The sequence below is a fragment of the Lipomyces doorenjongii genome, assembly GCF_038497915.1.
Source record: "Lipomyces doorenjongii strain NRRL Y-27504 unplaced genomic scaffold V1508scaffold_15, whole genome shotgun sequence".
Classification (NCBI taxonomy): Eukaryota; Fungi; Ascomycota; class Lipomycetes; order Lipomycetales; family Lipomycetaceae; genus Lipomyces; species Lipomyces doorenjongii.
The window spans coordinates 176,319-189,557 of NW_027118082.1; the positions used below are offsets into that span (position 1 = coordinate 176,319).

General features: G+C 43.8%; 3 protein-coding genes across 3 annotated transcripts; 1 reads left to right on the top strand and 2 right to left on the bottom strand.

The window, feature by feature from the left end:
- Positions 1-933: 933 nt before the first annotated feature.
- On the bottom strand, positions 934-2,991 carry V1508DRAFT_414581 (uncharacterized protein; the record flags this gene model as incomplete). The annotated part of the gene is made up of 2 exons (XM_066939947.1): positions 1,744-2,991; positions 934-1,690 (listed from the first exon to the last, which is right to left on the bottom strand). Coding segments are annotated over exons 1-2 (1,532 nt in total), but the record flags the coding sequence as incomplete, so codon positions are not given.
- On the bottom strand, positions 2,992-4,319 carry V1508DRAFT_368380 (Metallo-dependent phosphatase-like protein). Its single transcript, XM_066937408.1, has 2 exons — positions 4,042-4,319; positions 2,992-3,795 (listed from the first exon to the last, which is right to left on the bottom strand). The coding sequence occupies exons 1-2, from the start codon at positions 4,293-4,295 to the stop codon at positions 3,231-3,233; spliced, it is 819 nt and encodes a 272-aa protein (XP_066796803.1). The 5' UTR covers positions 4,296-4,319; the 3' UTR covers positions 2,992-3,230.
- Positions 4,320-6,195: 1,876 nt separating this feature from the next.
- On the top strand, positions 6,196-6,966 carry V1508DRAFT_414589 (uncharacterized protein). The gene is made up of 3 exons (XM_066939948.1): positions 6,196-6,720; positions 6,747-6,774; positions 6,795-6,966. The coding sequence occupies exons 1-3, from the start codon at positions 6,517-6,519 to the stop codon at positions 6,806-6,808; spliced, it is 246 nt and encodes an 81-aa protein (XP_066796804.1). The 5' UTR covers positions 6,196-6,516; the 3' UTR covers positions 6,809-6,966.
- The last annotated feature ends 6,273 nt before the right edge of the window (positions 6,967-13,239 follow it).

Genomic DNA, 13,239 nt, shown 5'->3' on the forward strand with positions numbered 1-13,239 from the left:
CGTGAAGCCATTCCAGCAGAAAGGCTGATCGCTGTGGCTGCCGATGTCATCGGCAAGGAGCATGTTAATATTTTGCGCGCCGTAGGGAAGCCAGATATTAGCGAAATGTACTACCGTGCGCTAGATTTTCATGGATTTTATGGCAGTGGCAAAGGCGCCCTGACCATTTCAAGTAGCTTCCAGTATTGAGGAAGAGTTCTACGTCCTTCTCTATCCAATTGAATGCTCAGAGTTAAAAATCACTCCTCTTGTTTTGGGTCCATTTATAGTTAGCGATAGTCGTAGCGACAATGACGAGGACTAATACGTTAGCTTTTTTTTTTGCTACGCCCTCTCTATATTGACAGATCTGAATGCATATATGGGAAAGAATAGCCTCTGATTTACCAGCAAAGTGTGGGACTTGGCACTTTTCTCTGTGATTCAATTTTGAATCATCTGTCCCACCATTACGAGAAGACAGTAAGCATATCAAACATTTCGTCAGGGAAAGGGGCGGTTGGTTTTTATCTCTATCGGAAGGTGTGAAATTTATCTTGTAAGCGAAATCGAAGACTTTGAGCTTGCGCTTACTTATGTCGAAGAAGCAATTCCTCTTATCAAGGAAAATGCCACCAGTTGTTGTCCTGATAGCTATCACGAGATTGTGGTTGACAGTTTGTATTGGGGAAAAGAACAAGGGATTGATTATTCGCTATTTGATATTGTGATAGCTTCTGATCCGGTTTACGATGGCGGTGAGCGATCTGTATATTCTCTTATGTGGGTTGGTGCTAATATGTGGAAATTTCGACCTCCTCATTGTGACCTCCTCATTGTGACCTCCTCATTGTGACCTCCTCATTGTGACCTGCTCATTGTAACGTTGGGGCTGCTTTTCCTCCCAGGGAAGACTATAATATTTTTGGGTTACAAACCCCCTGGACTTCCCTCAGAGGAAAACTCAGAGTTCTGGAAACGTTTATGTGCAACATTTCAATGAAGGAACTCGAAATACAAAAGGGCACTAAAGGAGTCTCCGATATATGGAACAAAGAACGCTGGTGTGGATGGCACTAAGTCGCTAAAGTAAACATTCAAGAGTCTATTCGCAAGGAACCACATGTGCTGCGCATAGAGACCATGCAGGTGTCCAAGTGCTACAACACACGTCATATGCAATATTTACAAGACAATAACGAGAATATCATGACTTATTTGGCCTTAGCAAGGTGCTACTTACTAGATGTGGCTTTAGTCAGCGGCGGAAGATATTCTATGGTTTCGGCAATTGCATTTGTATCCATAACTCTGTCCATATTCATATGCTTTACCATGGCCGACCACTCCCCTTGGATCTTTTCCACAAGCTCTGGAAATTGAGAGCCCATTGCACGAATTCGTGCCTCCTTAAACAAATCCATGGCCTCCCTGTAGTTTTTTTTCTTTGCTTCAATTACTCCAAGCCCATAAATCGCCAACGCTTGCGCTATATCTAGGTCTTGGTGATCCTCCTCCGTATAATCCTTGGTGTCAGCAGAAGAGGCACGAGTTTCCGTCATCTTTGAAATTGCATCCTTTAAGCACGTTGCAGCTAATTCTAGATACCTTGGCCCGTCCCGCGTCGCAATCGGTGAATTGCCTGGAGAGTCGTGAGAGTCGGATATAGCCCGCTCGTAGCAGATGAAGTATGCCGATGCGATATCAACCTCTGTAACAGTCAGGTTTGTGGCGTCTACCAAATCGTTTGAGACTAATACATACGCGTGCGTAAAATTCGTGGCAGAGGAATACCCATAATTTGCATTAGTTTGATATTCTCGTTCTTTACATGATACCCTACACCCGGTCGTGAATTTTGTATTAATAGCGTTGCATAGTAATCTCTAGCAAGCGCGAGAGTATCTTCAATGTTGTAATCAACATGTTTGAACTGCCTCTTCTCCTCGTTCGTTGGATACAGCGGAATATTATATAGCGCAAGCGGAATAGCACTGTCGTCCTCGATATCCATAATGCGTGTTGTGAGAAGTTTGGTGTAATTATCGGGTAGCCTCTTTTGTAACGTCTCAATCCACATTCCCAACATTGGCAGGTTCGTCGAGATCTGGCCTATTGCTTCGGCTATTTCTGCTGCGCGGACGCTCACGCGCAAATATCGTATCACCTTGTCGGATGACATAGTGCCTGCCCGACGCGGGTCTTCTTGCAGCCACACAATCCCATTCTCAAGAATATTGTTATACATTAAAAGTGCCGCCTCGTTTGCTTCAAGGCGCTCGAGAATTTCTCCAACCTTGATCTGTAGACCGGTGTATTCGTCGCAAGTCTGATCCATATCCAGATGCTCTGCGACTTCCAGGGCGGCCAAGTAAAACGAGATCGCGCGTTCATAATTATCAGATGTGTCTTTCCTTTCTGCCTTTAAGCCCAGTCTGATGAGATCTGCAACTTCCTTTGGATAGTTATGTTTCGGAAACGAGAGATACGCGATTCCTGCAATTGTCAGAATGCCCGCGCACACTAAGCGCCCACGGGTCCAAAACGGAGCCTTCTCGCTCTTCGTCGATATACCCCGACGTCTGCTAGCATTGACCCTTAGACCAACATAAAAAATATCATGTCTTTGATAGATAGGGTCAATACACAGCTGCGTAGTCGATCTTGGAAGCGTATTCGACCGTTCTGGAAGGAGTCGTTTGCTCGATATATCGCGACCGCTGCGCCGATTGTCGGTAAGCAATCCGCAATAGAGGGTCCGATTTGGTCGAATAAAGCCGGAGGATCGTCGAATCGGGCGTACATGCAATAGTTTCGTGGCCATCGTCTCGACTTAAATGTCCACAATATTTGCAGAAATTTGGTATGCGTTTTGAAAGCGAAAACTATAACTTAGCTATATCAATCCTGAGTTTTTCTGCCATGCTATGACGTCGACGACATCACAGTGGCGCCATTCATTTACTCTCTCGTCTTAAATTTACTGTGAATGAACGCCGAGTTCTATCTAATCGCCCAATATTAAGTGCATTCTACAGAGGATTAATAATATCTAATATTGGTGATTTTTACTCCTAGAATTGCGAAGACCGTGTTACTCGTGCCAAAATAACAGAACAGCCTCCGCAACACAAACAATGCATCACGAAAGTACGCACACAACAAAGGGCCCGGCTTGCCAGCAATCATAAATAAACAAAACCCCAACATCACGATAATATAACAATATTCATAATCTACCAGATTGTCGTTTAAAACTTCCCGTCAACGTAGCCTGGAAGCTTGGGGTCATGCACCTCGCATTTTACACTAACAAGCTCATTCGCCCAACCACCGAGTCCATCTCGCTTTGCGACTAATGCAGTGAGATAATCACCCTTGTAACATCTGCTATCTAAGCCCTTAGAATATTTCTTGATGACAAGACCTGTCTTAGCATCATGGCCGTACAACACTGTGCGTCTTTGAGACGGCGGGAGCGTCTCCTGATAGTCATTCCATACTTCATTCCAGAAGATCCCATCACGTGTCGGAGAAGCCGTAGAATTGTCCGGCGGTAACACCGTGCGAATATAGAGGAGGACTGCTGGGTCTTGATCTTCCAGAGCGGGTACGTTCCACATTAGACCTGCATGACAAGCGGACACGTCACCACAGTTAGGCCCAAATATCTGTTCAGGAATGCGAAGGATGAGAGGGCATGAGTCTATATACTCAATCTGTTCCGGCGTAGCTTTCTTAATGATCTTTTTCTCATCTGCCATAATATGAACAAATCCACCGGCAGATGGATCATAATCACCCGAGTCTAGAATACTATCGTCCATTTCATGCATCATGCAGTCGTCATCGTCGTCATTATGAGCAGAAGTATGTGGGTGCTTCACGCGGTCGAAAGCTGAATGCATCATACCATGCATATTTTTTCTCTTGATGTTCTTCATCTTCTGTCCGATAAGATGGATCTCCTCATCCTCATCGTCGTCATCATCATCATCAAAGTGCTCCAAGCCACCACCCTTGCTTCCATCCGCCAGCCTATCCCGTACGTCATTGTCAAACTTTTGGCCGTGCTTTTCGGCGTAGCGTCGAAGTAAAGTGTTCTCATGATTTCCTCGGATACAGGCAGCGTTGTATTTCATGGCCATTTCTAGGACAGCAATGGAGTCGGGACCTTTGGAAATGAAATCACCTAAAAGGATGAGCTTATCTTGAGAAGGAATAAAGCCCACAGCGTCGAGAAGCTGGGCAAACTCGACGTTGCAGCCGTGAATATCACCAATAAATATCAAGCGTCCATCGGCGGATGCCGGCATGAATTCGGCGGGAAAATCAGCGACCTTTATTGTAGGAGTAATCTGGTAGATTGTGGACTTGATGTTTGGTGCCCAGAATAGGAAGAAATATAGTACAGGAACTAGTAGAGGGATGCCGAACAGTAGGAGTAAATTCTTCCTATTGAATTTGCGAGATACTGGACTGGGCTTGTCCTCAATTGCCAGGGGGGTTCTGAAGTCGAGCCCGCCAGTGCGTAAGGTATCTGACGGATTATCATGATACGCTGGATACTGCGAAATCGGAGGAACGGATACAGTCATTTGGTATGTTGGTGAAGCGGATTGTACAGGTTATTGTGAAGTGACGAAGGCGGATTCACTGCCACAAAGGCGACGCGAGAAGCAGCTAGGTCACAACAGTGAAGTCGTTTGAGCTGAGTCGAAGCGGCAAAAGTCGTCGAACCTGTCACGCAGAAGCGGGTATAAATGCAATAGCCCCGAGTCGGTAAGATGATGCACTACTTCCTTGCCAGGGGCAATTACGCAGTACGTTGTCGCATTGGTGCTGCATCAAAACAATAATGTTAATATAACCTCGAATGTATTGATAGTGGCCGGGTCCCTGCGGCGCTCACATGTGCGCGCTCGGCGATACGACTGGCCAGTCCCGATATGGGCTAGGGTATAGCTACGCCCTATCGCATCGCGCCACCGGTACGAAACACTCAGAATCTCAATCTTATTTTATTTTGCCCAGTAACTACCTAAACGAAATCCTCGATAAAGAGATCGGCAATCCAGCGGATCACTAAAACCGACCATTCGATTTATTTTTCTAAATTCAATCCGCAGCAAAGATATTTAACATTATAGGCAATAAAGATAAAAGATTATTCTCTACCCAAATTACACGTACGGTAGTTATGTCCAACCTTTTTGCAACGCCCACATCGCCTTCGATTACTTGTACATCTAGCACAGTTCTCCTTGAACCATTTCTTCCTGACGTGGTGTATGTTGTTTATCTTCTGCTCCGGTGTCAATATAGTATTAGAAGTAATAAATGACCTAAGAGCTTCGCGCATACTTTTTTGCCGTTGTGCAGTTGTGTATGTTGGTCATTTACAGTCTGTGCCTGGCCTGATAGATTTGGGAATTCGGCGCACGTCTTCTTCTGATCAGCTGCGAATATTTTAAACCGGTTTGGTCAAAGTTATATACATCGTTGTCGGCAATCCCATACGTCTCAATGGTATTCTGTACGAGATCGAACCATTTTGTAATAATCTCGGGATCCTCGCTTTTTACACGTTGACGGTCATATGTCCGGGAGTATTTTTGACTTCAACTTAGGATGTCTACTGATAAAATTTACCTATTTGTCACCGACATTAATGGGCTCTTGGGAAGTTGATTCGACACTAGCTTTCAATTCCAAGTGAGGCGTTGAAGGTGTCTTGCTCTACCACTACAAAGCACCAAGAAGTTTGCATTGGTCGAGCCATGTAAAATAATAGTTTTCAAGTCTTAGCTGCGATAGCATTAGCATTCGTAATTCATGGCGGCAGAAATTGTCCTCTTCTGGTGGTAGAGAATTAAATTGCGCAATGTAGTGTTGTATACACAGCATACAGTGTCCGGTTGATTAGTAGAGGGAGTTGGAACACAAAGTGTCAGACGCAACTGAAATGGCGTACAGAAGAAAACGGCATGGATTTTACAAACCCGAACCTTCAAGCTATGTTATGTCCCCAAAATGAAGCAATAAATATGTTAGGATTATATGCCGGTGGTTGCTACCACGTAACCCAAATGGACAAATCATATGACGGACTAACGATCTGCCTAGTCGGTCCAAGACAAGTAACAAATATGAAACTCCAAATCAATACAAAAATACAACAAAGCATCACGAAGTACCAAGCCGTAGTAACTTAACTAGGGCTGGACGCGATACGATATCGCCGGGGTTTGCCCATATCGCATATCGTATCGCCGGCAGAAAAAGTCTGGCGATATTATCGCCCATTTTATCGCCGAGTAGGCGATATCGTATCGCGTATATCGTCCAAAATGCGATACCATATCGCCAAATGGGCGATACAGGGCGAGGGTAATGTGGTGACCAATCAAACACTAGAAGTATAAGTAGAGGTCGAAACCTCATGTGGATATCATCAATTGACACAACTCTATTGAAGTAGGACATCCAGTTTTAATAGAACTATCAAAGCTATCCGCATCTCTACATCAGATCCCAATGTCTAACAGATACCTCCGCGGTCCACATACAAGTCATGAGCCGGAAAATCTTCCTCCCCGTTTGCGTCCCGAAGTCGACTATTACCTCCTCAATGACGGTAGTGATGAGGAAGCAGAGCCTGAAGATCGACTTTTTAAAGTACCTCGATTGGATTCAGAATCAACGATTGATGGATCTGTCGACAACGTGGCAGGAACAGACGTCTTACCTGAAGAATCATTTCTCAGGTACTAGAAGACACGTCAGTTGCCGAAAGTACATCCAGCACGTCAAAGAGATCCCGAGCTAGACCTGTTACTGAGTGGCTCTGGGCATACTTCACCGTTACAGTATTACCCAATAACCAATTCATCAATAAGAGGTCCGAGAAATTGGAAGTTGATAAAGAAATTCGCTGTCAGCAGCCTGGCTGTGACTGGAAGACCTTCAATTCAGTTAGAGGGACATCGACCAGAAATATGAAGCTTCATTTGCAAAAGCATAATGGCGTTAGTGTTTCGCCTCCCGGACAAAGATCAATTAGTGCTATTTTAGAGAGTTGCAGCCGTTTACAGTTATAGAAAGACCTACATTTCGCGCAATGTTTGCAGATCTCCCTGGAGTTACGCTACCGTTTGGATCTCGACGCACTCTACAACGTCGCATTGAATCGGAGTTTGTGCAATACCGGTCAAAACTGAAAGAGGAATTAGCCGCAACCTGCAATACAATTGCACATTTCCTGGATGTCTAGACAAGCGAAAATTCTATCGCAGTTCTCGCGGTTATAGGCCACTGGCTAAATCAAGACTTTGAGTACCAAGAATGTCTTCTTGAGTTTAAGGAGATTTAAGGCGTACATACCGGAGAAAATTTGGCAGAAATGACAGAAAACCTTCTCAGAGAGCTTGACCTGGAGTACAAGCTCTTGACAATTACTGCCGACAATGCGAGCAATAATGAGACATTAGTCTCAGAACTCTATTTCAATCTCTCGACGAGACTTGCAACAGAGAGCACCATGTCGGACAATAATACCCTACGATTTCATGGCCTTGATAGCTATATACGCTGTCTGGCGCATATTCTTAATCTTATCGTCAAGGAAATACTCTCAGTTTTGAAATCAGGCGACATCAAGAGCGCAAGCGAGGCATGTGATAAACTCCGAGAGGGGAAAGAGATCGGACCACAGTCTGCGATGGCGCGCCTCCGAATTATAGCTCTGTGGGTTGCTAGAACTCCCCAACGAAACAGAGCTGGAAGAACATATGTAAAATTAATGACTTGCGAGATAAGTTTATTTCTTATGATGTTGACAACCGGTGGAACTCCACCTACCAAATGCTAGCCGATGGACTGGCTTCAAAGAGGCAGATCGAAGAGTTTATTCGATTACAGAATCAGATTCCTCGCTTTTCCTCGGAAGACTGGAAGTACTTGCAACAAATACATAAAGTGCTTACGAGATTTAACGAGTTCGCATTGCTAGTGTCAAGTGGTACGCCACAAATCAGTCTCGCACTTAGCATCTATTACGAGCTCTCGGACCTTCTACAGGATGCAGCTGAATGTAAGGATGAATTCTCCGAACTCAATGCAAATATTGCTGCTGCCGTTGAAGCCGGATTGGCTAAGTACCAGAAGTATTACACGTTTATGCATAAATCGGACACCTATTACGGAAGGTGATGCTAGATCCGCGCGTTAAAGCAGGCCTGTTGCAAAAAGAGCTTGGCGAAGATGGGGAATTTGTTGTGAACGAAATCAAGGGAGAGACTTCATAGAGAGTATCCATGTCAATTAGAGCAGAAACCAGCTCACGATTCACTAGAGAGACAGTCTAGTTTAGAGGCTAGAATGTTGCAACGACTGCAGCCTAAAAGAGAGCAGCAATCCGATATGGATCGATATTTTAAAAGTGAAACCATTGACATTACAGGAGTAGTGCTGAATGAAAGAACTGGCTCTGTGCTTGGTGGAAAGCACATCAAGAAGAATTCCCCCGGGTGGCATTATCCGCCCTGGATTACTTTGCAATTCCGGCATCGGAAGTTGCCGTGGAGAGAATATTCAACAAAGGACGGGACCTAATACGTCTCAGAAGACATTCTATGAGTCCAGAAACTATGAGAATGCTCATGTTGCTGAGAGACGGGTACACCTTTGAGGACGCTTAGCACCTGTCGTCGTTGTCAACAGTACACGAAGGGTTGGCAACATTTTCCCCTTGCTCTTTTCCTCCTCCTCCTTTTTTTTTGCCTTTTCTATATGTACATATGGGAACTAAACTCTTCCTATTATTTTCTTGTACGCTTTTTTTGGCAATAGAAATAAAACTAAAGAGGGCCATGGCATGCCTGATGCAGTTTTCGGTAAAGTTTCCAACATTATACCCATTAGTTAAACCGCTCAGTCCATTCGCTTACAAGTCTGACCACATAATCTCCCTTGTGAAAAGAATATCCGGCAATTTTGAGATATCACTCTATCTTCTTGCCACCTGACAAAAGATCTTCAAAATAACTTGATAGTGTCTACTATTTCCCTCTCAGGCCTTGGTAATTTCTGTTTCCTATAGACCCCAATTTGGCCAACGTCTCAGACAAAGAACAAGTATAGTTGGGGTTTACTGAATGATTGTTGGCGATATATTATTAGTGATAATCTGTTCGAAGAGTTTACCAGCTGTATCATCATGCGTTTGCTTATCCACATCTTGAATCTGATGTTGCTGAGTTCTTTCAGAAACCCTAGGACGTACAGTGTACCTCAGAGATTTATCAGAAATTTGCTAGCGCATTTATCGTCTCATTTGTTGCTCTATCGTTTAGTCCTGTCTTTTCCATTTAAGTTTCATCAGCAAGAGCTTGGTTATCGAAGGACGCGTGATTCTGAACATCTAGCGGATCAGCGATATCTGCTAGCTCGTATTTTCTTGATTTGGTCTAGAGCGCTTTGATTGTCTTGGCATATTGCCGACAAAATGGAGAGACAGTCAACTTTTTTTCTGATTGCACGATTATTAGGATGTACATCCCATGCTTATTTTGGAGACCTACCTGTAATTCCTCTGGGACTAACGGAAGCATCCCTCTGTACCTCTGAACGCTCAGGATTGTCCCACTATTGTGCTTTTAAGTAGCCAACAGCTTGTGAAGGAAACTCTTTCTCAAGTTGCTGTAACCTTTCTCAATATCCTTGTCGTTGTCACTGACCGCAAGTTGCTTGACTGTTGCCATGAAATTCTCGAACTGCGGCATGCTGTTGAACATTCGGCGGCAGTGATTTAATCTGATTGAAAGTTTGCGGACATACTTCAGCCAAGGCTTTCATCAACGCCTTGTGGGCATCCGTGATGACTACCTTACGCGCGACGTCCGGAAATACTATGGTGTCTATGGATATGTTATTAGCTTCGATAATGGTAAGTTCTAGATTCCTTGAGCTTACTTAATTGCTCCAAGACCCATCTATATGAGTGTGTCTGTTCATTGGTAATGAAACAGAGTGCTACACGAATGGCAGCGCCGCTCGGGGGAACGTGGTATGAATCCAGTCTTGGAACTCTGGAAGTTTGGGGTAATTTGCCGATCGAATTCGGCCAACACAACGTAGTCCTCGAAATCAAAAAGACAAAATCGCATCAAGAAACCAGCGAGCCGACGGCGCACTGTTAATAAATGCAGGTACGGCAGCCACAAGGGCTGATACGATAGAGAATGATAGTAATTCCTCACATTATGAGCTTGCCTGGCTTAAATGGCTTGAATGGCGAAGGTGATGTCATATCTCTTCTTTGTAAAGGAAGTTGACTATATGGTTGGTCTACCACCGACTTATTGCAACATTCTTTTGTGCTTGTTTACAGACGGAGCTTGCGCCGAGTATGCATGTAGTGCTCGGTTCAGGAGCAACATAAACTACTCGTTGAAGCTAATGCAGTCAACATCCGATTGTTGGTAATCGCCAGGTTGGGCAGATGATGGGGTGAATGCTCACAGTCGCGGAAGATGGCCTCGGCTAGATCTTCCAAGGTATGTCTGCGTTTAAGTAATCTTGTTTTAAACAGCTACCTGTTCACCTCACTTGCCTGCCCAGACGCATTGCGGTTCCGTCTGCTGTCTCACTACCATATACATGTGGAAAGAAATCTACACAGCTCACAATTGTCGCATATGTTCCCTTTTGTGGTAATCACAGGAAAAACCACACAGGAGAACAGTGCCGTGTTGCAAATAAAGACATCCGCCCACCTAGGCAGTCCGATCTCACGACCAAACCATAAATATGCTGTTGAGGAGCGCCATATTAAGGGTTTGGTCCTTGTTTTACTTTTTATTGTTTGTAAATTTTTAAGAATAACTAGACTGCATTGTTTGATTTATAATAATTAACAGATTTCTATCAGGAGGATAATCATACTGAAGCCAAACGGTAATAAGGGGTTGTAACGTTTCTGACATACGAAAGAGCAGAACATCATGTTTCACCCATAAACTAATATATGAGTCCTGTGGACGACTTATTCTTAACTGTAGGATGTAAGTATTCTTGCTCAATAATCAGTAATTATCTTTGTTCTGGCTGAGCACAACGTATAATGGCATGGCATGACGTTTTAGAATGATCTCGAATTCAACGAAACAGATATAAAGCAGAACAGAATGCGCCTACTTTGGAGAGAGGCGGAGTTATACTATGAGCGGTCAAGCCTAAGCAGCCAATAGTCATATACAGAAAATGATCGTAAGGAGCATTTATTAAGGACAATATCAAAAAATGCCATTGAAAAGTTTCATATTTGAACCGATAGGGCGTCGTACCATCGTATTAGCAAGATTCTCTTCCCATACAGCGCTCAACGTCTAGAGTCTTCATACAATGCACCAATGGTTTACTATTAATGATGGATTCATGGGAGTAAACCGACCATTCCGTTTTTGAACTAATATAGAGTACACATCGGTATCAATACAAAGAGGATTTAGTATCGTATGTCGGACCTTTAATTGAAGTTGGTGGTCGCTGTCCCTTTGCCTTACAAGTCGAATAGTACACTTCCTTACTCGACAGAAACTGTCCGTAAGAGACGCTAATTACTGATGCAATCATGTTCTTGCTAAGAAGTGCATGGCCGCACAAGGACATTCGTAAGTTTGCTGGCTAGAGTCATGGGTCCTAGAGAATTGCCTTCATGTTGATCAAAATCTGCGTAAGGATCTAACGAGTCGGTTAGCTGATCCTTGAAACTCGTACTTGAGAGAAGGAGGCTGTCTTTGTCTCACGTGGCTACTGCTACTGCTATTGGGAGATTTCTGGTGATGCCAGTTTCTACTGCATTGCAAAAAAGCAATAAAGTATGATCCTTGTGATTTACTAGATACGAAAACTATGGTGTATCGCATACGTCACATAGGCTCTTGCTGTATTCTCCGAGTCAAACATTCATATGTATCGATCACAAGGCCGTTGGGTTTCGCTGTTGGCAAGGCAATTGTCCGATTTGACATCTGTGTATCTTTGATTCATGATAGTCATGTGCATGCGAAGGCAAATAATTCATGACAATAGAAAATGTTTCACGAACACAATGCTCGACGCGTTCTGATGATTTACAAGGGATCAGTGTTCGATGCCATTTTGCTCAGAGATACCGGGTGTACTTTTATTCTAGTCCCAAATCGGTATGGTCAGTTTACTCCCCATGAATCTCCTTTGCTAAAATCTCTAATGCCTTCTTGATGTCTTTTTCTTCGTCCGGTTCAGCTAATTGTCCGCAGTAAGTCTCTGTTGCACGCCCTTACGCCTCACCCATCAACCGGCATCGAACATTATAAAACAAGACCGAGTTGGAGAAGCCAAATAGTCAATGAACCGGAATTTCAACAAATACTCTTCGAATCTGAACATTCCTGGTTATATAACATATGCGGTTTCCCCGATTGGGATCTCTATTGTAGAACCAGCACGAAACTAAGCTATTGTTGGAAGATTATGACCTATATGTCACTTCGCTTGGCTGCTTTGTATTATCTGTTTTTTTTCTGGTCTGCGGCTTGCTTTGTAATGTTGTGGTTTACTCGCTTATTTGTATAATGAGTCTGGGTGGTGGTTCAAACCAAAGCATAATAAATCCACATGAAATATAAATGATAGTTAACAGTTTTTTCAAGAAATTAACGATTCTTCTTCTTGCCTTCTTACTTTCTTTACTTTTCAAGAACCACTAATTTATTTAGTTCTAGTTGAATTCCAGTTAGGGGTGTGTAAACTTGAGGCCACTTGGAACCCTAGTCAAGTCGAGTCAAGTCAAGTCGAGTTCAAGTCGGCTCATCAGCACAAATCGACCTCAGGTGCTGCGACATTCTTACAATAATAACAAAGCCTGATTTAATGTCTCTATTACAATGCGGTCTAATTTCACTACGGTATATAATCTGACAGTCGCCTAGGACCAGTAAGCGGCGACGACATCGTCCTCCAGATAATTCTTCACCTCATCAAACCCACTTGCCCAGCCCCAGCTCTTGCGACAGATCGACGCCTCGATGGTCTTCTTCCAAGGCAAGTTCTGTTAGCTAACGAAATTGCCGGTGACGTGTTCTTGCCTGGTATGCACCATAATTCCGTCCACATAAGCCCACGCAATATAATACATTAGGTGAATTTGATTCTTGACGTCCACAGTGAAGTTTTCGTGACAAGCTCAAAAAAAAGTGAGGTGCGACTCGAGTTGCT

Bases quoted from the DNA above. Each gene is read 5' to 3' on its own strand.
- V1508DRAFT_368380 (XM_066937408.1), bottom strand. From the start codon at position 4,295: ATGCCGGCATCCGCCGATGGACGCTTGATATTTATTGGTGATATTCAC. The intron at 3,796-4,041 runs GTTTGACAATGA...AATGGACGATAG, and splicing joins GCCGAAAAGCACGGCCAAAA to TATTCTAGACTCGGGTGATT.
- V1508DRAFT_414589 (XM_066939948.1), top strand. From the start codon at position 6,517: ATGTCTAACAGATACCTCCGCGGTCCACATACAAGTCATGAGCCGGAA. The intron at 6,721-6,746 runs GTCTTACCTGAA...ATCATTTCTCAG, and splicing joins ACAACGTGGCAGGAACAGAC to GTACTAGAAGACACGTCAGT.